At 35.0% G+C, this 27,441-nt stretch overlaps 1 protein-coding gene and 1 pseudogene across 2 annotated transcripts; both read left to right on the top strand.

The window, feature by feature from the left end:
* The first annotated feature begins 4,152 nt into the window (after nt 1-4,152).
* Nucleotides 4,153-10,361, top strand: LOC104596109 (uncharacterized). Of its 2 annotated transcripts, XM_010257138.3 has the most exons (9): nt 4,153-4,869; nt 5,101-5,301; nt 5,406-5,528; nt 5,707-5,744; nt 5,843-5,951; nt 6,148-8,421; nt 8,778-8,933; nt 9,434-9,576; nt 9,820-10,361. In XM_010257138.3, exons 1-9 carry the CDS (start codon nt 4,792-4,794, stop codon nt 10,064-10,066), a joined length of 3,369 nt encoding a protein of 1,122 aa, XP_010255440.1. In that variant the 5' UTR covers nt 4,153-4,791; the 3' UTR covers nt 10,067-10,361. The 2 variants fall into 2 exon arrangements, with proteins under 2 accessions (XP_010255440.1, XP_088751744.1); XM_088895618.1 differs by lacking the exon at nt 4,153-4,869 and having other exon boundaries at nt 5,174-5,311.
* Nucleotides 10,362-22,002: 11,641 nt separating this feature from the next.
* LOC148804253 (large ribosomal subunit protein eL42 pseudogene) lies at nt 22,003-23,923 on the top strand (annotated as a pseudogene).
* Nucleotides 23,924-27,441: the final 3,518 nt, after the last annotated feature.

The raw sequence follows: 27,441 nt of genomic DNA, 5'->3' as shown, positions 1-27,441 counted from the left end.
AATAATGATACTTTTCAATTTTTTTTCTCTAAAAAATTATTGAAAATTGGAAGCACCAAGGCTGTAGATTGGTGAATCAATTTTACAGTTGGCAACGAGCTGAGCTTTTCACGAGCTGTTCGAACTCGGTTCGGTTTCAACCGAGCTTTGAGTCGAGCTCAAGTCCAATTCACTGGTTCAATTATGAAACGAGCCGAGCTCGACTCATGAGGCTCACAAACCGGCTTGAATATATATATATATATATATATATATATATATATAATAAAATTATAGAAAATAATATATATAATAAAAATATTATAATTATTAATTATTATAATTCTTAATTTTTAAATATCAAATAAAAAATATTTTTATATATAATTTTTTTATTTTTATAAAACATTTTTCTCAAAATTGAGCTCGAACCGAGCCGAGCTCGAGCTCAAGGTTCTGGCTTGAACTGAGCTCGAGCTCGAGCCTTGTAGAACAGTCTCAAGCCGAGCACAAGCCTTATACTATTCGGCTCAACTCGGCTCGAACCCACCCCTACCTATGGCAACACCGCAGCAAAAAGACAAATGAGTGTATGTGGTGGAGGACAACAACATTTAATAAAGATAAAATCAGCCCCCTACAAGATTGCCCCCACAACGTCCTACAGCACATCCCCGTCATGTATTGAGAACATTATTTTATGATGATATCATTTTTAGTATTATCATCGAGAGATGTTGGGGCTGATCTGAACTCCATCTAATATATTGTAAAAAAGAAAGCAGGGATTAAGAATTTGAATAGGGATGGCAATTTCTATCCTACCCCCACAGAGGAGGCAACCCACATGCACATTTTACATTTGGAGCATCTCCTGTATTTGTTATTGGGAGATGTTCTCAATACAAAATTGGGATGTGCTGTGGCATGTTCATGGGGCACACCTTGTGGGGCATAGATGGTATCTTCCTTTCCAATAGGTTCCCACCCTTACCCTCTCTAATAGGGTGGGTGTTTTTTTGCCTGAAGGATGGGTTTTGGAATTTTACAACCCGCACTAGTATGAATAGGGTATGGTAGTAGGATAAATCGACCCTCCCCAACCCATATATTGTTGGAAAGAATATAAACTTTATGTATTAGATGTTGAATTTAATAATATTTTGAATTTTATGTAAAGGAGGATAGGATTGAGGAAGGTTTTTCACTTTTAATGTATGAAAAAAGTTTGGATTCTCAAAATCCAACCCACTATAGGTTTTGAGACGAATACAAATTGGGAGATTTAAAAAGACCAATAGAATCTAAAATCTACAAAAGCCTCCACAAACCCGCCCTGTTGCCATCCCTAGATTTAGGGTAAGGCAAGTGGGCAATGAACTGGGCAACCGAAGATGATATGCTACTAGAGGGTCAAAGTCTAGACATCACATGAATGTAATGCTTACGGACCATGGTGTGTCATTTGCAAAGGGTAACAAGCCCATTTGGCCTTTGGTCCACATCATGTCTCACTCTCACAATATGGACCCGCCTTTTTTAAGTTAGACCATGTTTGGGAGTGCTTAAGTTAAAAATAAGTGCTTAAAATAATTGTACTTATTTTATATTGGGCATTTGGTAGTCTTTGAATACACTTTTAATAAAATGTTTTTATAAAAACACTTTTATGAAAGTACTTTTATAAAAACTTTTATGAAGGTATTTTTACAAAAGTACTTTTGTGAAAAGCATTTTTACAAAAGCACTTTTATGAAAGTAATTTTACGAAAATACTTTTTACGAAAGTACTTTTGCAAAAGTATTTTTATGAAAGAACTTTTATGAAATCACTTTTAAAAAAGTACTTTGGTTAAAGTGCTTTCATAAAAGTACTTTTATAGAAGTACTAAGTACTTTTATAAAATTCAACAAGGGATAATTTTATAAGTGGTATTTTAAAATTCAACTAGGGATAATTTTGGAAGAAAAAAATTGAATAAGTGCTTATTGTATAAACACTTAAAAAAGTTGGAGATTTGGGCTTAAAAAATAAGACTTTATTTTTAAAATAAGCACTTATTTCAATTTTCAGGTTTATTTCCCAAATACTAATAAGTGCTTAATGGCCCAAATAAGCACTTATTTTTAAGCACTCCCAAACATGGCATAATGTTTGAGAACCCTAACTCTATGTTTGGTTTGAAGGAAAGGATAGGGAAATGAAGGGAAAGATAAGAGAACCTATCAAGGTTTAAAATTTTGATACGATACGCCCAATACGGGGCGTATCGTATCGTATCTTTGAAAAACAAATATGGGATATGCATGGAAATCGGATGTCTCATCTTTTTTCATGCGTATCGGACCATATCGGGGGCATATGGGGGGTGTATCAATAGCATATCGACGAAAAAGATATAGCCAAAAACTAAAAAAAAAAATTAAAGGGGAAAAGCAAACTTGTTTTCCTTGAAATAAGCCTTTTTTCACCCCCAAATGACTCTAAAACTCCAAACTTCATTCCTAGAGTGCTAGAATTGCAAAAAATTATTAGAAATAAGTGTGAACCATTAATTTTTTTGAATTTTTTTCAAATTTTGAAAAAATATGGCAAAAATAGGTAAATGTGTTCAATTTTTTATAATATATTGTGATTTTTTTCTCAAATGTTGAAATTTATGTTGGTCTACATTTCTTACATTCAAAATCATAATTTTTTTTGTGTTATTAATAAATTTATGGAAAATCCATGAAGATATTTGGGGAAAATATAAATTAATAAAAAATTTGAAAATATAATTTTTCTCTGTCTATAAAGACTAAATATGTTTTATATCTATGGATTTATCTATCATATCCATATAGCAATTGAAATTTCTTTTTTAGTATTTTTTATGTTTTTTATATTTTTAGAGTTAAAAAATAAATAATAATTAATTATATTTTATCATTTGATCACAACAATTGAATATATTATAATTCTATGGATGATCTTTCATATCCATAGATCAATTAAAATTTCTTATTTAATAATTATTTTTATTATTTTTATATTTTTAGAATTAAAAAAATAAATAAATAAATAATTATATTTTATCATTTGATCACAATGATTGAATATATTATAATTATATGGATGATCTACCATATCCACAAAGCAATTGAAATTTCTTCTTTAATAACTATTTCTTGAATATATTATATAATGTTTATTTATTTTTTATAATTTTTGAAAATAAATAATAAATAATTATTGATTATATTTTCACTTAGAAGTTGTGCCAATGCATGTTTTATGGTTGGATAGGAGAATTGAATTTTTCCCATCCCATAAAACATTAAAACTTAAGAATTATAATTTATAAATTATAGTTAAGCATAGGATTTTTAATGAAATTATAATTATCTACAATATATTTCTTCATAAAACCATTAAAATATATTAATTTAATGTATATACACCTCATTGAGGTCTTATATTTAGTATTATTAATGTATTTTTATGATTTATTAAAGTATTTATAATATTTTTGAGTGTATCTATGCATATCTTAGTTTTTCTCCGATACACATGCATATTGAAGATGTATCCCGATACATTTCTTAAAATTGCCTTTTCAATACACTTGGCGTTTCTGGTACTTTGAACCTTGAAATCTATACAAGATTTGTAAAAATTTGCCTACGTTGAGTGAGGGAAAACTTACAATTTTCTGTCTCTTATTTTTATCAAACCAAACAGGGCCTAAAAGTTAAATTAGAAAAGAAAATCACTTTCCAAAATAATGATGAAGTCCACCACGTGGTAATTGGCGACAAGCAAATCCTTGTCCATGACTGACAGCTGTAATAATAATAATAATAAATAACGACGAAAACGTTAAGCCCCAGGAATGAATGGGAACAGTGGATTGGTCCGGTTCTTTTTTTTTTTTTTTCAGTTTTATAAGTACGTAAGAGGAGATTGATGATGGGCATTTTAGTCATTTTGGAACAGCGGATCCGTTACTTCCAGTTCCGGTGCTCCACGATGCTTTTTTTTTTTTTAACATTTGAATTTTGTCCGAAGTCCAAAGCAAAGAATATGAAAGAAAATGAAAAGAGATAGAGGGTCATTTGCGTCATTCTGACGGTGTTCCCCTGCCGCAAGCAACCAGCAGACATTAATATGACATATGAAAAAATTTCTTAATATGATTTTAAATTCTGTAAACTTCCTAATATTATTCAAAAGGACTATGGCTTGTAGTGATGCTATGGATGAATGAATTGCCTTCTGGTTAAAAAAAAAAATTCTGTAAACTATTTTTATACGCGGAAGAAAGATATCAAGAGAAGAGAAGGTTCTCCTTTATTTTTTAATCCAACCCCTCCATGGCTCCATTTTCGATTTGTTAACAGATTACTGTTAACAAGGAAAATAACAGAAGACGAACAACTTCTCGGATATACAAGTGACTGTTCTCCTTCCTACTCTCGGATTCACCTGTTCCTATGATTGATCGCTTATTTTGGGATAATTCGATGTCGTAACTCCGTTTTCTCTTCTCACTTGTGTCTATATCCGTCTGCCCTCTCACTGATCAATTGCCCCATTCTTGCTAATGTCCAAATTCTCTACAGTAATACGTCTCTTTATCCCCAAATGAGGTGCAAGGTCGAACGCAGAAGTTTCCTGCTCCTTTTTCGATTTGTTCTCTTCTGCTTCATACTTGCCGGCATTGTTAGTTGGAAACAATTATCAGGCGAGACCTGAGCTTAGACTTCTGGTTGTGAGACTGCAGGCTTCCATCTGGTATGGAAATGTGCAGCTGAAACAGTGGGCGAAAAATGTTCAAGCCAGCGAGATGGAGGAGTGAAAAGAACAAGACCAAAGCTGTATTCAAATTGCAGTTCCAGGCAACCCAGGTATTATGATTTTCATATATTACAAGTGAATTCTCATTGTGGGTGGTCTAATCATAAATGGGGAGTTTTCATTTTCGTTTTTTCCTCAGTTCTTTTCAATTTATTTATTAAGATATGTGGACTCTAGAGAATATGAAAGCACAAGTCTATAATATCATTAATGCGATTGAAAAATTCGAGCGAATTGAGCACATGATCTCGTTTTGTTTGATTTCTGTTCATTCTTTACAGGTGCCTCAGTTAGGATGGGAGACTCTGATGGTCTCCCTCCTTCCAGTTGATGCCGGAAAACCGACGGTGAGGTTGGACAAACTTGCAGTTCGGGATGGAACCTGTCGCTGGGATAATCCAATTTATGAGACAATAAAATTTGTACGGGAGCCAAAGACGGGGAAAATTAACAAGAAAGTTTACCACTTCCTTGTTTCCACCGTATGCTACGGTTCCGATCTCTCTCAGTTCTTTGCTTGAGTCCTTTCTTTTTATTCTTTCCACGTTTCTGTTGGTGCATTCTAAGTTTATGGGTTATCTCACAGGGATCATCAAAATCTGGCCTTCTAGGAGAAGTGTCTATTGATTTTGCAGATTATGCAGAGGCTTTTAAACCTTCCTCCATCTCTCTGCCCCTTAAAAATTCAAATTCTGACGCAGTACTGCATGTTAGTATTTTTATTCCCTGAACTTATCATTCTTGTAAATTATAGCTCGTAAAAACAAATAGGCATATTAATCTACAAAACCAATGAAATTGCAATTTCGGTTCAGGTATCAAATTCAATGATTCAATCATAACTAGCCACAGAGGCCATAACGATTGTGGTGTGATTATTGATACAGGTTACAATTCAGAGAATACATGGGAATGTGGATCAGAGGTGAAAATGAAATCTTTCCTCCTTTATGTATTTTTACGTTTTACATTTTCTTATGCTCCAAATAGAATTTTACTTCTTTTCATTTGGAGCATTTGCAGAGAGGTTGAAGAAAATGGAGATCCAAGGATTAAATACCAAGAGAGGAACTTGGGGAGCGGGATGATCAGTTCAGATGGAGACAAAAGTGATGACCATGATGGTACAGAAGTAAGGTTTCATCTCATATTTCCAGAGAATATAAATCTTGGATGTTTTCTCCTATAACAATTCTAGAATGGCTTATCATGTTGAAGGACATAATAGATATATTCTGTATTTGGGTTTCATGAAAAAAAAAACGTCATGAAAGAAGGTGTTGTTAAATGTTAATACATTCTCTTTATTTGTTCTTAATTGTTCACAGAAAGAGCCTTGGCATAAAACCACATCTCAGAATGCTGAAGTTAACAGAAACGTCAGAGCATCCATCCACTCTGATGTTACAGCAGGGCCAGGTTCAGAGAGCAGTTCAGGATGGAATAAACCACAGGAACTTGGATTGAATAACAATAGCAATTCTTATCAGGACCCTACCAGCTTCCTTTCATCTTTTAACCACAGCTCCTTGCCTCAGAAGCCAATGGCTAATATGACTACAACAAACAATCATGTGCACAGGAGATCGATCACAGATTGGTCAGGGGATTCAGCTCCAGATGGAAGTATTGAGAACTTCATATGTAGTTCCGAGGATACCCTTGTGAAAGAAAGACCTTCACAGGCTTCAGATGTCTCCATTGAAAAGCTCAAAAGTGATCTTTCTGCTTTGGCCCGGCAGGCAGAAGTTTCAGAGCTGGAACTACAGACTCTCAGAAAGCAGATTGTGAAGGAGAACAGAAAGGGACAGGAACTCTTAAAAGAAGTTCTTAGCCTGAAGGAGGAGAGAGATACAGTTAAGAGAGAGTGTCTACAACTAAAGGCCTTGCAAAAACATGTTGAAGAAGCAAAAGGTTCAAGCAATCTACAGTTTGAGAGTGAGGATGCGAGGGCTCTGCTAGAAGAAATCAGACAAGAGCTGAATTGTGAAAAGGAACTGAATGCCAATCTTCGCTTACAACTACGGAAGACACAAGAATCCAATTCAGAGTTGATTCTTTCTGTAAGGAACTTGGAGGAAATGGTGGAGGAGAAAAATAGAGCAATATCCCTTCTTTCCTATAAGTCAGCAATCGATGAGAATGCTGAAAAGATGCAGGAAACATTCATTAAGCATGAGATGGATGATGATGAAAAACAAGCACTGGAACTAATAGTTAAGGAGCAGGATGATGGCAAGGAAACTCACTTGCTTGAGCTAAAGATCATAGACCTGTACAGTGAAATAGAGATATACAGGAGAGAAAGAGAGGAGCTAGAGATGCAAATGGAGCAGCTTGCCCTGGACTATGAGATATTGAAACAAGAAAACCATGATATCTCTTCAAAGCTTGAGCAAAATCAACTACAAGAACAACTGAATGCGCAGTATGAGTACTTGACATCTTCCGCTGCTATAAATGAACTGGAAAGCCAGGTTGAGAGGTTGGAGAAAGAACTCAAGAAGCAGGCACAAGAATTTTCAACCTCACAGGCTACTATACAAGAACTTGAAACCCAGGTCAAGCACTTGAAGAAGGAGCTTGATAAACAGGCAGAAGAATTTGAAGCTGATCTGGAAGTCTTGACACATGCAAAAGTTGAGCAGGAACAGAGGGCCATCCAAGCAGAGGAGGCCTTGAGGCAGACAAGATGGAATAATGTTAAAACAGCGGAGTGGCTTCAGGAAGAATTTAAAAAGCTTTCCATGCAAATGGCATCTACATTTGATACAAATGAGAAGATGGCAATGAAAGCACTGACAGAAGTTAGTGAACTGCGTATGCAGAAAAGCCATTTGGAAGAAATGCTTGAGAAAGTCAATGAAGAGATAGTACTGGTTAGAGATCAATATGAAGCAAAACTGTTGGATCTTTCAAACCAATTAGATCTGAAGTCAAAAGAAGCAAAGCATATGATGTTGGAACTTGAAGACAAAACCACAGAACTTGAAAATCAAAAGTACCACAAGGAAGAAAAGTTTGAGGCCTCTAGAAAAGAGATACTGATGCTCAGAGCTGAGGTAGAAATACTTATAAGAGAGAAAAATGACCTCTCCAAACAGGCAGAAGAGAATGAACAATTAATAGATGAGATGGAACAACTGAAGTCATCAATAAACAAAATGAAAAAGTTGGTAGAAAAAGGAAATTTGGAAAGGGATGAATTGGAGAAAAGAGGTGCTTCATTGATGGAAGAAACAGATAGGTTAGTAGAGAAACTTAATAGTGAGAAGCATCGAAAGGATGAAAAGGAGGCACTGGTTGGAATTCTACAATCGGAGGTGGAGACACTTCGAGCTGAGTATAACGACCTGAAACAATCATTATTTGAGGGTGAGTTAGAGAAGGAGAACCTGAGGAAACAGGTATATAATCTTAAGGTTGACCTAAAAAAGAAGGAAGATATCATTATAATTATGGAGAAGAAACTCAAAGATGGCACTACACGGGTCAAAGTTTCAGATGGAACAAAAACAACTTTTAGAAACAACAAATCTAGCCAAATTTCTAATGGCCCAAAGGACGTTGCTATTTCGCGTGAGAAAAGTAAATTGCTCAAGGTAAATGTGCAGCCTTTGATATTTTATCAGAAATATAAAATATATTTTGTCAAAGATATATATTTTATCAGAAATTGTATACCATCATTTATGCATAAAGCAAGATGAAGATCACAAGACTGGGATTATCCAATGGTATATGACAACTGTTTGCAATTTATATCACAGATTGAAAAAGAAAAAGAAAAGTAAAACCTTTTTATTATCTTGTTATATCCCAGAAGCACTTTTTGGTGCTTCCACACAATCTGAGTTCCATCTCCTTTGTGTTTGTAGATTTTTGTTTTCACAGATTTCACTGGGAAAATGAAGTGCTAGATAATTCCCAGTACTGACAGTATCACCATGTCTTACAGGGAAGAATGAGGATAAAAGAAACTGCACTAGAAAGCTCAACCAATTCATTCATAGACAGGGAAAAGGATTTGCAAAACAGTATTTATGAACTAGAAAACAGGTTGGAAGATCTGAGTCAGAAAAGTACTAGCTTTTGTGAAGATCAACTCCAAAGGGTTAGTAACTTTTATACCTACACTGCATTAATGCGTTTGATAACAGGTTATAGGATATTTAATTACCATGTTCAATGCAAAAGTTCCTGAATTCAATCTTTTTGCCATTTTGAACAAAATATGCCGTTTTCAAATAGCAGAAGGAATTCCAAAGTCCAAACTTAGAACATTTTTTAGATTCGTATCTCCTGATTTGTTTATATTAAGATTAATGGAAAGGTCAATCCATTTTACCATTGAAAAAGAGAAAAAGGAAAAGCATTTCCATTATCATACCTAGGTGGGATACATGAAGAAATGGAGAAAATCCTCTAATACAAAAACATTTTTCAAAAATTTCAGCCATTGTTTAACTATTTTCAAGCCATAGTATCCAAATTTTAATATCAAGATGCAAACCTAAATGGATAGTTCTTGCCTAAGTCCAACAATTTACTTTTATTACCTTCCAACCATGTACTAACTACTAATTCTGGTGATGGTTCATATTTGAGAAACAGGAACCTAAAGGTGCAGAGGACATAGACGGAAATGATAGTAGCTCTGGAGGAAGAAATAAGGGAAAAAACTTTCTAGATTCTGAAAAGATCATTAGATCATATATTTCTGATCAAAGTGACATGGAGAGAGCACCTACCAAAAGGTAGAAGTTTGTCCATTACAACTTTGGTAATTTCAGTTTTGTTCTACCTCATAAGACTAATATATATATATATATTATATCATGGGGCTACACAATGGAGGTTAGCTCATCCCCCTCCCCTTAACCCCCTAACCCTGGTGGTAGTGGGATTTGACCCCAGGTCTCTACTTGAAGACATGCTGTGAATTATGCTCTTATTCTATTCTTTTGACAATTTAGTGCTATTTTCTCCTGTATATGCAGCAACAAGGAATTTTGGTCAGAGAAAGAACTGAACGTCTCCACCCTCAACACCAGGGATCAAGAAAACATTGCAGAAATGTTAAGTGAAATGGCATTACTGAAAGAGAGGAATAAAATAATGGAAGTTGAGCTGAAAGAAATGGAAGAAAGATACTCAGCAATAAGTCTCAAATTTGCAGAGGTAGAAGGTGAGAGGCAACAACTTATAATGACAGTACGGAATCTTAAGAATTCTAAAAGGAATTAACTGACATTCAATAAGATTCTGCAAATAGCATGTATAGGTGAATCTCCTCAGTTTTTCAAGTGTATAACATGTATATCATGAATATTCTTAATTTTTGTGGACATTGTTCGCCTCCCTTCTTAGAGTTAAGAGGAACCCATAATCATCAAGCAAGTCTTTGGATAGATAAATGTACTCAATTGGCATATATCCAGGTGTTATGATGCCAGTAGAAATTCGCCTATGTATCAACTAAGGCATATCCTTGCCTACATGAATGGTTTAGGCCTTGACCTCATGGATGCACATAATATTTGCTACTGTGCCTTGAGTTCATTCATTTTATTACCTTTTGTATCTCATTTAAGGCACCCTGCAATTCCAAAGCCCTTATTACTTGTTGTTTACACCTCCACTTCTCTTAATGGTACTTAAGCTTCTCTCGTTGGTCTTATCATGGCAAGTATAACTAAAGAAAAAGAATATCTAATTTAACAATAATTTCTTTTATTTGAGGTTTTTGGGGACAGTATTGATCATCAACTGTTTATTCTACCTTGCCTCATTTGATACTACCAACCCATCATATTTAGGCCATGTTTGCTTTATTGCCACTGGCCTCATTATTTTGATTCTTGCTCAATGAGAAAGAATGAATAATATGAGAGTGGTTGGTCATAAAATTCTTGCCATGGGTCTCCAATTCATTTTAGAATTAAAAATGGGCCACTGGCTAAAAATAACACTAGCCTGCAGCATGAAAAATTATTGTCCCTCAACTGAGCAAAATTTTCGAGCCTCATTCTTTCGATTTATTTTTTGACAACGGATTCTCTCTTCATCAAAGATATTCAAACCTTGCTGCTGCCAATGATCTTCTACCTTGATGAACATCTCTATTTGGTAAGATTTCTCTCTTATCTTCTATGTCTTCTCTCACTTCTCTCTCCTAGACTCTTCCATTGTTTCTTTGATAAAGGTTGATGATCTGTTCTATGTAGTCTTCATCATCCTGTTGGAATGGTATTGTATTCACCTGTTCTTTTTCTCTGGATTTGATGATTAATGGAAAGAAAAGGTGAATACACTGGTTATCCGAGATTATATAGGTTTCAATTAATTTTTCAGAAAGTTCCTGAATGAAAGAAAGATGTTTATTTTTGTCTATTGATTTTGTTAGTTTACTCTAATTTTTACTCTTGTTACTTACCAACATACACTGGTTAAATTTTCTTTTTGATTTCTAAGGTATTTCATGAGCTTGAGGTGGTGTTTCTGAATTTTATTCATATAATGCTTTGTGGCCAGTTGGATTGAATTCAAATTAGCTCATAGAATATAATAATGAGATTGGGTTATTCGTGCTACACTCAGTTTTAATGCTTAGTGCACTTGAGGGGTGGTGTTGTTTTAGGGAGTTAAGCTTCTAAGACAAGTGATTTGTGTGTAAAACTGTTTTTCTTTCTTTTTGTTGTATATATATCTATCGTCTATCTATCTATTCATTAGAATTTGTTTACAAGAGTCAAACCATTAACAGCAGAGCAGTAGTTGGGCAGAAAAAAATGTGACCTATGGCCATTGGTATCAAAAACTATTATGTTAACAACCATTCTCAAGAACTCTCCAAGCAGGAATTAGAAGTGGTGACCTGTTTTCCAAACACATGATCTTTCTGCTTTTTATTCTCTTTTTGGTAACAGTTGAACAATTTTTAGGAATAAGAAGTTTCGTGCATTGATATGTTATTTCTTAATGAGAGTTAGGACACGCATTTCCTCTTGTATTTTTGGTGCTTTAGGAGCTGCTTATGTGAAGAGCATGCATGAGCATAGGCAACAGCTTGGGCATAGAGTTCTTGAGGGCATGCTTGTCTTTTGCATTGTCACAAAGGGCATTTGCTAAATTCTGTTCTTAGTTGTTGGCGGATTTAATTGTTAATGTCCTTGATCAACTGATTGATGATGGCGAACAGGCAAGTTTGTTGCATCCAAGAAACATTGATTTTTAGGTAAGAGTGCATGCTTAGTAACACTTTTGAGATTGTTTTTATAATCCAAGACCCCCTTTGTAGGACCACTAAACCTGGATTACATTCAAAACGGTTTAGTTGCATTTTTAGTTCTCCATATAAAGCAGCCTACAAAGACAAGTTTAAAGTTTCAGAACTAAGCAAATTACATCCTCAGGGAGCCTATTGATAAACCTGAAGGCCCCATCTTATGTACTGAGAGCCCCCTGCTAATATCTCCTTTGACCTACTTTTAATGCTTGAAATAAGTCGATACATATTGTCTATAGTTTTCTATCTCCTATATACGTATTGGATGATATTTGATATGTATGCATGACGTCAAGAATTCCAAATTCATGGTTTTCCAATACTGTAAAGTTCTTCTGATGGGTTGTGCATCCTTTCTTCTCAAAAAGAGGAAGAATGTTAATATGTTTGAGTGGTAAGGCTTGGTGTTCCTTTCCAAGATAAGGAAAGGAAACCCTCATTCTCAATTCTCTCTCTTACTTGAGCTTAAAAACTCACTCTTTTTTAATCTGTTTTATATGTATCAACTTTTCTCTGTTCTAGCAATGCTGAGGATACAAGTTTCTTTTCTCCCTTCATACCCCTTAAGAAATCAGCCCAGGTTCCTTCTAAGTGGTACAGGGAAAAGAATTGTGCTAATGACACTTTTCTATCTAAAATTGATGAAAGACCTTGCTATCATCTCCACTGGACATGTTTGATCCACCTATTGCCACTGCCACTGCCACTCAATGCTATATTAGAGAATGATCTTCTTTCTCCGGTTATGGTGTTGCTTTCTATTGCAGATATTATGAGTAATCCTGCATCTGGCAATGCTGCTTGGTGAAAGATGTGCAAAACAAAGAAGACTGTATGTTATAAATGAGCCATTCAGTGTCTTGAAGAGACAATTTTCTTAGTGCTGTGGAGAAACCACTCTGACCCACACGCAGTAAGGGAGGTATGGAAATAAGAAGTCTGGTCTATACGTTTATGAGCTTCTGCCTGTTTGATTCTCCAGACTCTTACAACATTACTACCTCCTATGCTAATGAAAAAGAAAAAGTAAACAAAGAAAAACAAGTTAGTCTTTACCATCTACAAAATACCCAAGACATACAAGTTAGTCTTGTCAGTGTCCCCTAAAAGACTTAATTCATCCTCTTCCACCTGTCCTCATCTTCTCTCAGTGCACACCTACAATTATCCTTGTTTGACATTTGAACTGTTAAAAACAGACTACCTGAGTCAGCAGCAGGATACACTTATTTTTGTTCTAATCTTTGTACTTTCTTTCTTTCCTTTTAATTCGATTTTTTAAGTGCCAATTACTATTTAGGGGCTTATTAGAACTATATATTAAATTCCAGAAGACGAAATAATTTTATTATGCTTGGCATTTTCAAGATCAGAAATATTGTTTCTTTTTTCCTAATGGAAACATAGAAACCAGTCTATGATATCTTGAAAGATTCACAAACAAGTTGTACACCATCATAGCCTACCAAAGACGGGGAAAAAGAAAATGCAGAATCGACAACATTATAAATCCTTCTGTTCTATTTTTTAAGTTGTACACCAAATTTTATTTTCTAACTTTCGTCTTTATTTTGGAAGGGAAAACATGTACAAGTCTTCTGTTCCATTAGGTCAAAAAAAAAAGAAAAAAGAAAAAGAAAACAATGTTTTAATGTTTTCTGTATCTGCTGGTTCTAATAGTCTGAGCTGAAAATATTAGTTTTGGTTCTTAAATGTAGAATGCTTGTGTTGGGTTCAGTCTCTTTGTAAGAAAAATTATAACTGGATCCTACCCTGCTTTTTTGATACATGATTACTATTTTGTTTTGGTCTAAACGTCTAGCTCATGGTTGTCAAAGATGTGTACCACAGAGGCATGGTATGGCACAAGATTGGCAGCACACCATGCCCAAGGGGAGGTCTGAGAAAACCAGTTTCTCTCACCTAGGCAAGTGCTAGGACTATGGCAATCAAAACACGTGCCTCATTGTCGTTGCAGTCTTGCAGATAACCAATCAATTATTTAACATTTTTTCTTTTATATTTTTCTCTATGCAATCAAATGCAAAAAAATTTGGTATTTTGTAAATTTCTTAAACTACCTTAGTAGTTTAATTAATTGACTAAGTATACCCTTGCTATTTGAAAATTGACTAAACATTACCTTTACTGTTTTTGACAATTGACTAACTCTGCCCCTGTCGTTAGCGTTTATTGTTACAATTTGTGCACATGTGACTCCACGTGACATATAAAATTCTTTCAAAACCCAATATTACCCTCGTCCTCTAAGGCCCCTCCTCTCTGGACCTCCCCCTCTGCCTCTTCTCTGGTCTCTCTCCCCTTCTTTCTTTACGGAGACAGATGACCGAGTCGACGAGCATGCGCATGAGAATGAGAAGTGCGGTTTTCAGTCCGACACGGAGACCAAAAACAGGCTGTAGTACAAGTCCGCACGGTTCATCTCTTTAATCTTGCAACGAGAACAAGGGCGGCGACTGCAAGTCCTCTCTTCTCTCTCTTCCTCTCTTTCTCTCCTCTCCTTCCACTTCTTTTTCTTCTTTCAGAGAACAGAGATTTGAGCCGCTGCAGTACAACTCCGAGCATTGGAGAACAAAGAGTCTCCGATCTTTTCTCTTTCTCAAATCCACAACTCAAACTACCAACTACATGAAACCGGAAGTTGCAAGTTGAACAACAATTCCCGATCAAGTACATGGTGGCGGAGGAAGTTGCAGCGGAGCGGAAGTTATAGGTTAGTTATACAGCAAGGGCATGAAATCGGTTTCAGTCGGAAGTTGCAGTAGCATCGTCTTTGCTTTATCTCATTCCACCTCTTTACCTTTGCCGATGACTGCTTGCCAACTGGTTTTGGCTGTGCCGGTTCCACCAGCAAGAGAAGAAGGAGAAGAAAAAAAAAAAGAGAAAGTGTGAGAGAAGAAGAGAAATCGGAGGTTAAATTGTCGTCGCTGCTTCTGGTTCAAGCAACGATGAAAGGTACTATAACTCATTGCAGCAGCGTTCCTCTGTTTTCGTTTGAAGGGGTGTCATCGCCGCTGCCGCTGCAACTAATTGTAGCGGCGCGGATCTGAACACGACACATTGCCTTCTCGTTCTCTTTCAATACCGATCTCTCTCTCTCTTTCTCTCTCTCTCTTTCTTTCCCTCTCTCCCTCAGCTTCCCAATCTATTTTCCCACCCCTTCCCTCATTTATTTTTGCATTTTGGATCATTGTTCACCATCATCTTCAAACTCCAGAACTCGAGCTTGATGTCACAGCGGTGGCAAATGGTAGATTCTCCAGCAGGCAGAACAAATTAACTTCCTCTCACTAAACTTTGTTATATTCCTGGTCGTCATTGCTGCAATTGAAACTGATCGAAATCTCTCCCCTACTCCTCTATCATCCCATGTTGGCATTAATTGTCCGTATCAAGCTACATAAGGTAAGTTTACTCTCATTATTAGCTTGGCGTTCATCAGATCCACACTCGTGGTTCACACCGTTCAGCTCTCGCAAGGCCTCTCTTTGCTTTATCCGGCATCAAATCCGTACAGATCAAGGGGCTTTCATTGTTGCAGTTTCATCCCTTTTACTTTCTCTGCCATCAACTCAAAGTGCTCTTTGTTGCCGTTGTTATCAAAGGGGTTTTTAGGTGCAAAAATGGTAGGGATGTAAATGCTGAGATCGCAGAGCCACTGAGTTCAGTATTCGTCTTTTTGTTAACGGACGCTAACGGTAGGGGAAGTATTAGTCAATTGTCAGAAATAGTAATAGTAGGGGTAGTGTTAATCAATCTTCAAATAGTAAGGATACATTTAGTCAATTAACTAAATTATAAGGGTAGTTTAAGAAATTTATCCTATTTTTTATTTCTTTTTTTCATAGTGTTATTGATGTGGAGCACATAGTTATTTTGTTTTTTATTGATGTGGGTTTTGCATGTTTCCACTATATATCTACCAAAGTATTGTATGTGTATCTATGCTATTATTTTGGTTTATACAAAAGGCATGAGAATGAAATTTGTAACCAAACGGATTAAAAATTCATTCTTATTTTGCCACAAAAAGAATTCATTATTTGAGAAAAAAATGTTTGATTTGTAGCAATAGTTTCTCGTTCTATTCATTCTTGCTCATTTTAGAATTTTATTCTAGTAAAAATGAGCAAGAATGAGAATTGAACCAAACATGGCCTTAGATTTAATGAAGAAAAAAAAAAGTTTTGAAGGATTTTAGCGAGAATAAAGTCCTGTAGTTCAGATGTATTGTTAAGCTGCATATTGTTTCTTCAACCTTCTTAGCACAAGCCATTTTTAAAGAACGTTAAGAAAGAAATAGTAAAGAATCAGGGAGAAACTACGAGGAGGGTGGCTTACCTCCCATTAGCAGATCCCAATTTTAGAAAGTTCTTCTCTACTCATCAAATGATGTGGCATCTACAATTTGCAGGGACACTTTTTTTTTTTCGCTCCATGGAAGGAGAATACAATTTAAAAGGCCTGAAATTTTCTAATCTAGTCATAATTCTACAACCAACTAGGGGTGGATTTGAGACGAGCCAAGCTAAATAGTATGAGGCTCGAGCTCGGCTCACCAAGGTAGTAAAAGGTTCAAGTTCAAGCTTGAGCTCGGTTCAAGCTAGAACCTTGAGCTCGAGTTCAAGCTCGAGCTTGGTTCGAGCTAGAACCTTGAGCTCGAGCTTGACTCGAGTAAAAAACTGTTAAGCTCAGTTCGAGTTCGATTTGAGAAAAAATGTTTTATAAAAATAAAAAATTATATATAAAAATATTTTTTATTTGATATTTAAAAAATTATGAATTATATATATATATATATATATATATATATATATATATATATATATATATATATATATATATATTCGACTATTAGGCTTCAGCTCGACTCGTTTATTAATCGAGCTTGTAAATTGGGCTCAAGCTTGGCTCGAAGCTCGGTTGAAACCGAGTTGAGCTGAGCTTTTCACGAGCCAAGCTTAAATAGCTCGTGAAGAGCTCAGCTTGTGACTACCCCTACAACCAACCAATAAAAACAAATAATTCTAGTAAACTGGAAATTCACTATTTAAAAAAGAATAAAAATTTAAAGTGGATTCACCCAAAAAGGACCATTTTTGGTTCTTCATTCATGTAATGCCATGTAATTTGATTGCTTAGAATGTCGAAGATATAAAACTTGTCACCGGTTCTCTTTATTCTTGTATTATATATAACTAGCGGTGACCCATGCGATGCACAAATTTTATTAAGTGAAAGTTAAATAATAGAAATACATAAGAGTAGACAATTGTTTTATATTTTAATTTTTAAACAATTAATAATTCTTTGTATTTTATATACTATTTTTAATAATTTTTTTTTGCAATACAAAAATAATAATAATTAATTTCAACTAGTATTGTTCATCAAACCAATGAAATTGACCAAACTGATCCAACTCGACCCAAGCTAGTCACTTTTTAGTATTTCTGGTCGGCTTTGATTCAACAATTTCCTAATCGATCAAGTCAGATTAGTTTTGGTTTGGCCATTTGTAAACTGACCAAAATCGAATCGACCCAATTATATAAAAAATTCCCATATTTCTTACTCTAAAATGTTTTATATTGTAAATTTAAAATTTTAAATATATTATTTTAATAATATTATTATAATTTTTAAGTTTAAATCTTTTGAATTAACAAACCAAACTGATACTGATGTTTTCAATCCGTCATTGATCCAATCGGTTAAACAACTCAAACTATCACCTGACCTTGGTTCTTGGTCTAATGGGGACCCGTGCAATGCATGGACTTTGTTAAGTGAAAGTTTAATATATTGACTGTTGAAATGGAACGATCTAACCCGCTTGACCTGAACGGTTGAACCGGTGACTACAACCTAAATGCAAAAGCAAGTTGGTCTTTAGGATGATTTTTAAAAAGTTGGTCAATACAACTCGAGTTGGTCGGTTTTCATTAATGGTCGATCAGTTTCGAGTGGCCAACTCCCTAACCTGATTAGATCAGTTTGACTAGCCAAACAATTTGCAACCGAACTGAACCGCCTAATGAACACTATCTCTTGCAAATAACAATAGTTTAATCTTCAATAATTATTGAAAGTTTATACCAAAAACACATAATTATTGAAAATATATTTATAACGAACAAACAATAAATAACTAATAAAAAGCTTCAATACCTCTAAGTTATTTAATTTACTTTCACAATTTCAATTATTTATATTTTATATTCTTATTATCAAATATTATTAAATCTATGATTGCGTAAAGGCTTTTTCAACACAATTGAGTGCCGCTCGGGGCCTCGACTAGCCCCATGACAGTTGGTATCAGAGCCATTAGCCAACTACTATTGTAGTTGGTATTAGAGTAGGAGCTCATTGATAGCTTGTGACCTTTGACACTAGCTAAGCAATGAAGCACAACAAGGATATTGTGGAAGAGATCGAGCATGGATTCTCCCACTCCCATGAGACGGACAATGCACTAGAGGTGGAGAATGACACCCTTAAAGATAGGGCCCCAAAGTGCTGAACATTGAAAGTTAGCAAGTGTGAAAAATCTACCAACAAGCATGTGGCCATCAACATGCACATGCTACGTTGTGAAGCCACTATGGTGAAATGCGTGATCGGGTGGATGAGCTCCACCAAAATGTGGAAGCCATTGAGAGTGCGGTGGTGGAAGTGGAAGGAGAAGGCTGCCTAGGTGGGGTGGTAGTTGAGGTTCATGGTGTGCTCAACAAGACCCTCGAGGAAGTTTGCAGCGTCACACACCAACAGGAAGGAAGCTCATCCCACTCTAATGTTCAAGACAAACTCGACAACATCCAAGCCCAACTTGATGAAATGAGAAGTGAATGGGCTATGTGGAAGAGAACCTTGTCCACATCATTGGCTATCCAAGCCCCAACTCGACGCAATCAAAGAAGAATGGGCAAGCATGAAGTCGGCCATGTGCACCCCAATCAACATAGAGGATCAACAGAATGAGATTAAGGGGGAGTGCAACATCTTGAAGATTACCAACTCGACAAGCACCTCAATGACACTTCTGTCCACATCAAGATCTGGGAACCAACTCCCTATTCAAGAAATGCACGGGAACTCAACAACTTCTTGTGGCAGATGGAACAATACTTCTCGGTGACAAACCTTAGTGAAGAAAGGACCAAAATTCATATTGCATCTATGTATTTATCTGATATTGCTATTTTGTGGTGGCGCAGGAGATGTAAAGACATTGAACAACACGTGTACCATTAACACTTGGGCCGAATTTAAAAGGGAGTTAAAGAGACAATTCTACCCAGAGAATGTTGAATATTTGGCCTGCATGAAGTTGATGGGACTACGACACAAGGACTCACTCCTTGAGTATGTCAAAGAGTTTTCAGCCTTAATGCTTGAGATCACTGACATATCAAAGAAAATTTTGCTCTTCAATTTCATGGGTGGTTTACAACCATGGGTAGAGATAGAACTTTAATGACAAAATGTTCAAAGACCTTGCAACAGCCATGGTTGTGGCCGAATAGCTCACTGACATGAGACTATCAAATGATGAAAAGCCTCCAAGCCCATGTGCCTCAGATTTAGTGGGGGAGATAGGCAACCAAACTCCTCTGAAGAGAAGTAGTCTCCGTCGAAGTTGTTCTAGCACCAACCTTAGTGCCACAATTTTTCACCGAAGAAGACACCAAGAAGACCCAAGGCCATCTCCAACAACACATCCATTTACTACCAAGCTAGTCGGGGAGAAAGAGTTCCAACCACCCCAAATAGGTACCAAAATCCAACTTGGCCTCAACCCAACACTTGTAGTAGCCTTGTAAGGAAACCCCTTTGGGAGAAAAATCATGGGAACCAATGTTCCCACAATTCAAAAACTCATTTTGACCTAAACCTATCTCCAACTTTTCCTTCAACAAAGCCGAATCATCCCATGTCTTACCTTAAAGTGGCTAGGAAAGGACTTAACCCCAAACTTAGCTATAGGATTCCCAAGCCTAGGGAGAAATCACCAACCTACCATCCAAGCAGATGCATGGGCCTTGGAAGAAATAATGTTCATGAAGCACTGAAGAATTCTCCTTCATCAACAATAGATCCAAGTAATAAGTAGAAGATGATCTTCAAAGATGAAGACTGGTGGGTGTCGAATCCAACCAAAGATAAATGTCCTGCTCAAATTAAATATTTTTGTAGATAGTGATGAGCAAGGTCGTCTTCACAAGGATTGGGTGGATTTATTTCCAAGAGAAAAGAAAATAGAGGGGTTGTTATAAAAGCAAGGAAAATAAAATAAAGCAAGGATTAAATCGATGGGAGATAGCTTCTGGTTGAAGAGACAAGTTCGGCCTTGATTTTTATCATTGATCATCAATGCAAGGGTAAATTCATATGTTTATGAATAAATTGGTTATAGTCATTAACAAGCTCTAACACCCAGCCTCTACTCGTATTTCTTGGCAACCAAAACAAGCTCTTTGATTGCTTCTCTTATTAATAGACAGTCCTAAACAAGCTCTTAGGATTTAATCTATTAATAGCATTAAGAGGGGAGAGACCCAATTCTGGTCAGTGATCTCACAAGCTTGGATTGTTTAAATCAGATTATATATCCTCCTAACATAAATAAAAAACTTGTCCATAATCAATTTATGTTAGTTGCCACCATGATTAAACCTACCAATCATATATGAAATTGGCGGTTCAATTGGCCATAGATTATTCCCATTGAATGAGCAAGGGATCATTCTTGCTTAATCAATAAAAATAATCCTCACAGGAAATTGAAGAAAGCATATGAATACCCATAAACAATGAACTGAAATAAAAATCAATTAGATCTCACAATGTTTAAGAATCAAAGCTTCCCTAACCTTTCAACCAGAAATCAAAAGCTTACACACACTTCATGTAGAAATCGCAACTTCCAGATGAGGGGGGCGTATTCTATTTCTTTTCTCCCTTCTTGCTGAATTCTTGTTTACAAGATTCGATGATCCTTGGGTGCTAGTCCGCCCCCCTTTATATAGCTTTAGGAGGGAGCAGTTTTCAACTCCTCTTAGGAGTTCTCTTTCTCAAAAATAGAAAGTCCTATTTCCTAATTCAGATCTAATCTTATCCTTATCTCTAAATAGAAACTCTTAATTAAGTTGGACTCTAACTCTTTTCTTTCTTTAAGATTACAATAAAAATCATATATGATTAAGACTCTTAGCCGAATTCTATTAGGAATGATGAGTGGGCCCTACTACTGCATGCTGAATTGGGCTGGTCTTCTCTAGCGAATTGGGGCTTCTCTACGAATTGAGCTTTGCTGCAATTTGGGGGCTCTCTACGAATTGGGCTTCTCTACGAATTTGCAGAGACTTCGGGCCCGATTTTGACATCGATTCAGTCCGAATCTATTAAAATTCAAAACATGAAAGTTGTAGAGCTTTTCTTTATTTTTACAATGCATCTTGAATCATTTCAATCAGAGTCCGGATGAGAGAGTTATGCCCAAATTAACACGCGGCGCAGAAATTGTGCAAAATTACCCGATTAGCCTTATTTTTCACCAAACGCCTCCTTTCGTGCCCTAAATCGAAATATAAGAATAGTGAGTCCAATTAGACACTAAATAAGTATAAAAGACTGAATATTAAGGGATAAAGATATAATAATTTTCATTCTCATCAAAGACCAAATTGAGTGGGGGAGACTATCACAAGTGAACTCTTTGCTGCACCATCGAGTGCCATCCACTACACTCGCAACATGCCATTAGAGTGTCATCGTGTGTGTTTTTGGTGGGGCTATGCATGTATTTTGTATGGGGGGAATTCCAATGGCATTATTATAATTATTAGTATTAATTTTCAACACCTTTGATGTTTCCTTCTCTCACTCCTTCAAAAGCTTAAGTTACTCTTTGAGGGGAGATACATAGTTGAGTGATGCCAAGACCGTGTAAAGGCTTTATTGACACAATTGAGCGTTGCACGGGGCCTCTATGACTAGCCCTATGATACTTGGGCATTGGTTGGTTCGATCACATCCCAAGAATCATAATTTCTAAAAGACTGATGAAAACTGGTTGACTGTCCAGTTTAACTAGAAAAATGATGAATCAGTATTGGTTTCGCGAAACCGCATGGGCCACTAAGTAATCAAAATTGTAAAATGAATGTAACAAGACTTGAATCCATAAACTCTTATTTTCATATATTGCTTAATTACTACTAATCCTCCTCTTTACTTCGCTATTTAATGACTCTTTATTGTATATATTACTTTATTATATACATATTTTAAAGAAAATGTAAATTAAGAGACTTGAAGCTTGGCCATTTGCTTTAAAAATTAAGGAATTTTCCATCCATCCACATTGGCTACAAGGTTGAACTTTTGACCCTCGAACCTCTCCCTCCTTGGTTCTATGACCAGTCCGGTTCTCTGAACATTAATCCTCTCTCAAGTCTTAGAGACATGGTGAATGTTCCAAAGACTAAGATAACATACTACAAGAGCAAAGAGTGCATGAAGCCATTGTTCACAAGGTGACCCAATACAAAAAGGGGAAAGATAGCTTATCTGCTCAAGGGAATCATCGTTATGATTGCAAATAGTCAGGTTATGGTGGACAAACCAAACCTATCTTCCACAAGATCGCAAAAAACACAAAGAAGATCGTACTAAGGCTGCAATGCCAAGCCTATAAATTGTCTTACAACACCAAATCAAGTGGTGCAAGCACTTTGATATTGGTGGAGACAAGGAAGGAAAGGGCACTTCTCTCTTTTAAATGTGCCTTCAAGGCATTAGGGGTCTTTTTTGTTTTATTTTTTATCTTGTTCTTCAGAATTGCATTGCTATTTGAAGTTGAAAAAAACAAACACACACACACGAAATCTTCTCCCAAAAATTTTCATCATTTCTTCTCTATCTCTCTAACTCTTTCATTCTTGCTCTCTCAAGTCTCAACTATCAATTCCATTTCTCTATTTCTCTCTCAGTCAAATAAAAAAGGATTTTGAATTGATTTGTTTGAGTCTTAAGACCAAAACAACTTTATCAAATATGAGAGATCCATTCTTTTATTGTCCTTGCCAAATGAGAGAGAGAGAGAGAGAGAGTAGAGAAAAAAAGAAGGTAAAAGAGAAAGAGAGGATAAAAGTTTGGCAATGAGGACTGAGGAAGATGAGAGAAAGGTGTGAAAGTGGAAAACCAATTCCATCATTTAAGGTTGGATTTTTGTAAAAGTTTTGATTTGGTTATAGAAACATCACAACCCTTTTTTCCGAAAAAGGGATTCTTGGGTTTTCCTCTTTTGACTTCATTATAAAGTTTCAAGTGACATGAAAAATCATGAAGGGAAGTAAGAAAATTGGTTCTTTCTGATGAGTTCGGATTGGATTTTTTTTCGAGAAATCAAAGAAGTTACTGACAAAAAGAACTTAGGCATTATGCCATAGTTTAATTGTACAAATTTGGACTGGCACGTGTGAGAATGCAGATTTGAGTCACTTTGTGTGGAAAAATGCCAAAGGTTAGGATGTATCCAATTAATTATTAATCCCTCCCAAAACGCCAAGTAGTTAGGACCAACATTGGATTTTGTGAAACTTAGATGTAAAAATTTATTACCTATTAATGATCTATTAATAGATTGAACTTCGCCTGTAAATACATTTTTAGGGTTATTTCTAGGCATTGTTTCATACATAGATTAAATTAACTATTATTTATCACACTTATCTTTCTTTAATATCATTAGTATAAAATATTAGATAGGTGTTTAATTGTTATTTACATTTTTTATTATTACATAATGTTTCTGTATTTTTATATTTTCCATTTTTTTATTTAATTATGATGGTTGACACATTTGACTCAAAAGGTTGAATTGTTGATACGCCACCACAAAAATAATTTTTTATTTTTTGATTGGTTTTAAATATATATTCAATTGCAACATCAATAAGAGTAGTTATTATTTATCACACTTATTGTTCTTTAATATGATTAATATAGATAAAACATTAGAGGTGTGCCTAGATTATCTATATTTGTAATTTATTTATGTTTTAAAAGTTTTTTATTTAATTATGGCATCATGGAAAAATGATTTCATTTTTGGGTAAACTTTAAAAAACATGTAATTTATATCACCAAAAGTATTGGATGTAGATCTAATTGACAGAATTTATTTGTTTTTTATTTTATGAAAATAATATCTTAAATATAAGATTCAATAAAATAATGAGAGTTAATGCCCTAAGATAAGACTTAATGTGAGGGAATTAAATGAGGAGACATGTAGTAGTTCAAATTACACTTTGTGCCCTCACAATTAGAGAGGGATCAAATTCAAAAATATGGGTATTCTAGTTAAGAATAGGATTCAATGAATGTTAATGGGAGTTAATACTTCAAATATGAGACTTAATGAGAGGGATTTAAATGAGGACAAAAATGATTTTTCAAATTACATTTTCATCCTTAAATTATGCAAGGACCAAATTAAAAAATTGGGGTAATTTAGTCAAACAAAAGTTTCATACCATTATTTACACTTTTAATAATAGTAGATAAGCATTAAATGAAAAATGTAAAATGATATTTTTGCTATAGCTTGTTTTTCAATTATTGAACAAAAGAAGTATTTTTGTGTCTTTTTATCAAATAAACACTAAATGAAGATGTAAAATAACAAATTTTTCTTTGCTTGTTTTCCAATTCAAACTTTAGAGAGGGGGCATTTGTTTTCCAATGAAAATTCTAGAAGCTAGGGGCACCTATTCATACTTTTATGGATAGTATAGATCAGGGACCAATCTGATTTTAAATGTGCCCACACCTCTATCGAGAGGCTTCTACACTACTTTATTGTTCTCTTTGATACAATTGCCACTTGAGGCTTAAATGTTTATGGAGGTAATGGGATTTCATGTCAAAGAAACTAATTTGATTAGCACTTATGTTGAGTAAACATTCAACAAGTATTTTATTTGGTATTGGCATTGTTACTTGAAATCCTTAAGTATCTACTAGGGAGCAAGTTTTAAAGTATTTTTAGGATATTCCTACGGGGCATCTAAATACCATGGATATGGGATATGTCACTATGGGGTATGCATCCCACTAGTCATGTGTATTGACACAGTATGTCTTTGTATCAAGCCTTGTGGTGCTGCATTTGTGAATACAGTCCAATATACACCAATATAAACTGCATTGGTGCCTATTTTGATAAAAATGTATATTGTTTTTTATCTTTAATAAAAATTAAAAGTTATAACTATAAAAAACTAAAATAGAATTATTAATTATAAAAACCAAAATAAATAATTTAAGATTTAGTTTTAAGTTGAAAATTATAAAAAATAATTTATTTTATCTACCTTAAATGATTTATATTATATGTTAAAAATGAAAACATATTTATTATTTAAAAAATAGAGTTGTTATTTATATAAAAATAATAAATAAATAAAATTTCTCAAAATTTTAATAAAAATTTGAAATAGAGTGGCAGTTATTGTATTATGTGTATATGTGTGATGTTCTAGAGTCCTCCCATTTTGTTGATTGTAATATTTCCTTCTTATAACCTATTAAAGTGTTCATGTTCATACTTTGTTGATAGATAATTCAACCTTAGATTTAGTGTTGTTAATGTATTTATGTGACTTGTATATATTTCCCTTACATATTTAAATGTTTCCATATCTTTCATCCGTACCCATACAAAATGGATATCCAGTACCAATATTTTGGTCCTTGCTTAGTAAGGCTTCTAAACTCTTTCAAAAAAGCTATTAAAAACTTTTTTTAGGGTAAAACTGTTAAAACTAATTTCACTAGAAAGGGTTTCTTAGCTGAGATAAAGCATATTTGGGCTTTATAGGTTTTCACTAAATACAATTTCTAAGCTTTTTGTGTAGGGCACATCTTTTAAATTAGAAGCAACTGTGTGAAAACCCTACTACATAATTGTTGAAGGTTATGCCCAAGGACATGAACAAGTTGTTAACATTCACAACACTGAAAATAACCTAATACCAACAACTATCCATCATCACAAAAAGCAAACCAGAAGTTTAAATAAATGAAAGTAAGAAGAACAAGAAATCACAAGGAGAACAAATGATTTACGTGGTTCATGCAATGAGGGCTACATCCATGGGTAAAACCAACAATCCATTGATTTACTATGGATACAAGAGATTGTGTACAACACCTCTCTACTACTACTGTGAAACCACATGTACAAACTCCTTTTGCAACTTAAACAAAGAGTGTCCTCACCTCCACAATGTCACCACAAGCCTAGAAGACCATTATGAAGAAAGCTAAAAATAGTAGAATCCACACCCTTTGTGAAAAAAAAAAAACGTTGTAGAGAGAGACACGACACTCAAGTGTCTTGTAAGCACAAAGAACCTTTTTGCCGTTCATTCTTTCTTGCTACTCTTTCTTTGTCTCTCAAAAGAAAAAAAAGTAAACCCCACAAAGGATATATCCCCTCCTTGGTTCTTGTTCCCAAACAGCTCATGTCCCATGATTTAAGGTATAAAATGTTCTTACAAAAATTGCCCCTTCTAGAAAAAGAAAACACCACTCATGTGCATGAAAAAATTATAAACAATCACCTTGGCATCATACCTAGAGAAGTCAAATTCCACTCCAACTTTTCTACTGTAACCATCCTTTTTTTTGTGTCAAATTTCACCAAATGCACATTGTGGCTACCCAACCCGGGAGGGGGACGAAGGAATGGAGTGGATTGGAGTTGCCACCTAAATTTTTAGGAAATGGGAATTTAGGAAAACCTGAGAATTTTACAAGAAAATCAATTTGTTTTCTTGGTGACTCGTAAATCAATGAGAATAGAGATTCTTTGGGTCCGGGGACCAAGGTATGGTGTGAGAAGGTGTTAGGCACCCCAACCCGCCTAGTTAAACCGGCCTCTACTTCACCAATTTCCAAGAATATTTAATAATTTTAGGGCTTTGAATATAGGATGATAAATACACACTGAAACTAGCATCAAGAGGAATAACCATTCAAACTATTCAAATTGATAACTATGCAAAGGAACATGAACTAGCAAAGAGATGATAACACTAAAGAGAGAATGATTAAATAATGAGTAAAACAAGCAAGATATGGCTCCTTAACAAATTAGAAAAAAAGAAATAATCTATTAATTTTGAAATGAAGATTGGATTGACAAACCTAAGTGAGGTGTTCTAATACACACAAATTCTAACTTATGAACTTACAGGAAATGATTTAATTTTCTAAAAGAAAAAGATGATGAAATAGA

Source organism: Nelumbo nucifera, chromosome 1 (genome assembly GCF_055504915.1).
Source record: "Nelumbo nucifera cultivar China Antique chromosome 1, China Antique-T2T, whole genome shotgun sequence".
NCBI lineage: Eukaryota > Viridiplantae > Streptophyta > Magnoliopsida > Proteales > Nelumbonaceae > Nelumbo > Nelumbo nucifera.
This window is presented reverse-complemented; position numbering and strand designations above follow the sequence as displayed.

What these genes read in the sequence shown, in the direction of transcription:
- LOC104596109 (XM_010257138.3), top strand. Translation starts at nt 4,792, where the DNA reads ATGTTCAAGCCAGCGAGATGGAGGAGTGAAAAGAACAAGACCAAAGCT. An exon ending in AGAAAAGTAAATTGCTCAAG is followed by an intron (nt 8,422 to 8,777) that starts GTAAATGTGCAG and finishes CATGTCTTACAG; the next exon opens with GGAAGAATGAGGATAAAAGA. An exon ending in GTGAAGATCAACTCCAAAGG is followed by an intron (nt 8,934 to 9,433) that starts GTTAGTAACTTT and finishes TTTGAGAAACAG; the next exon opens with GAACCTAAAGGTGCAGAGGA.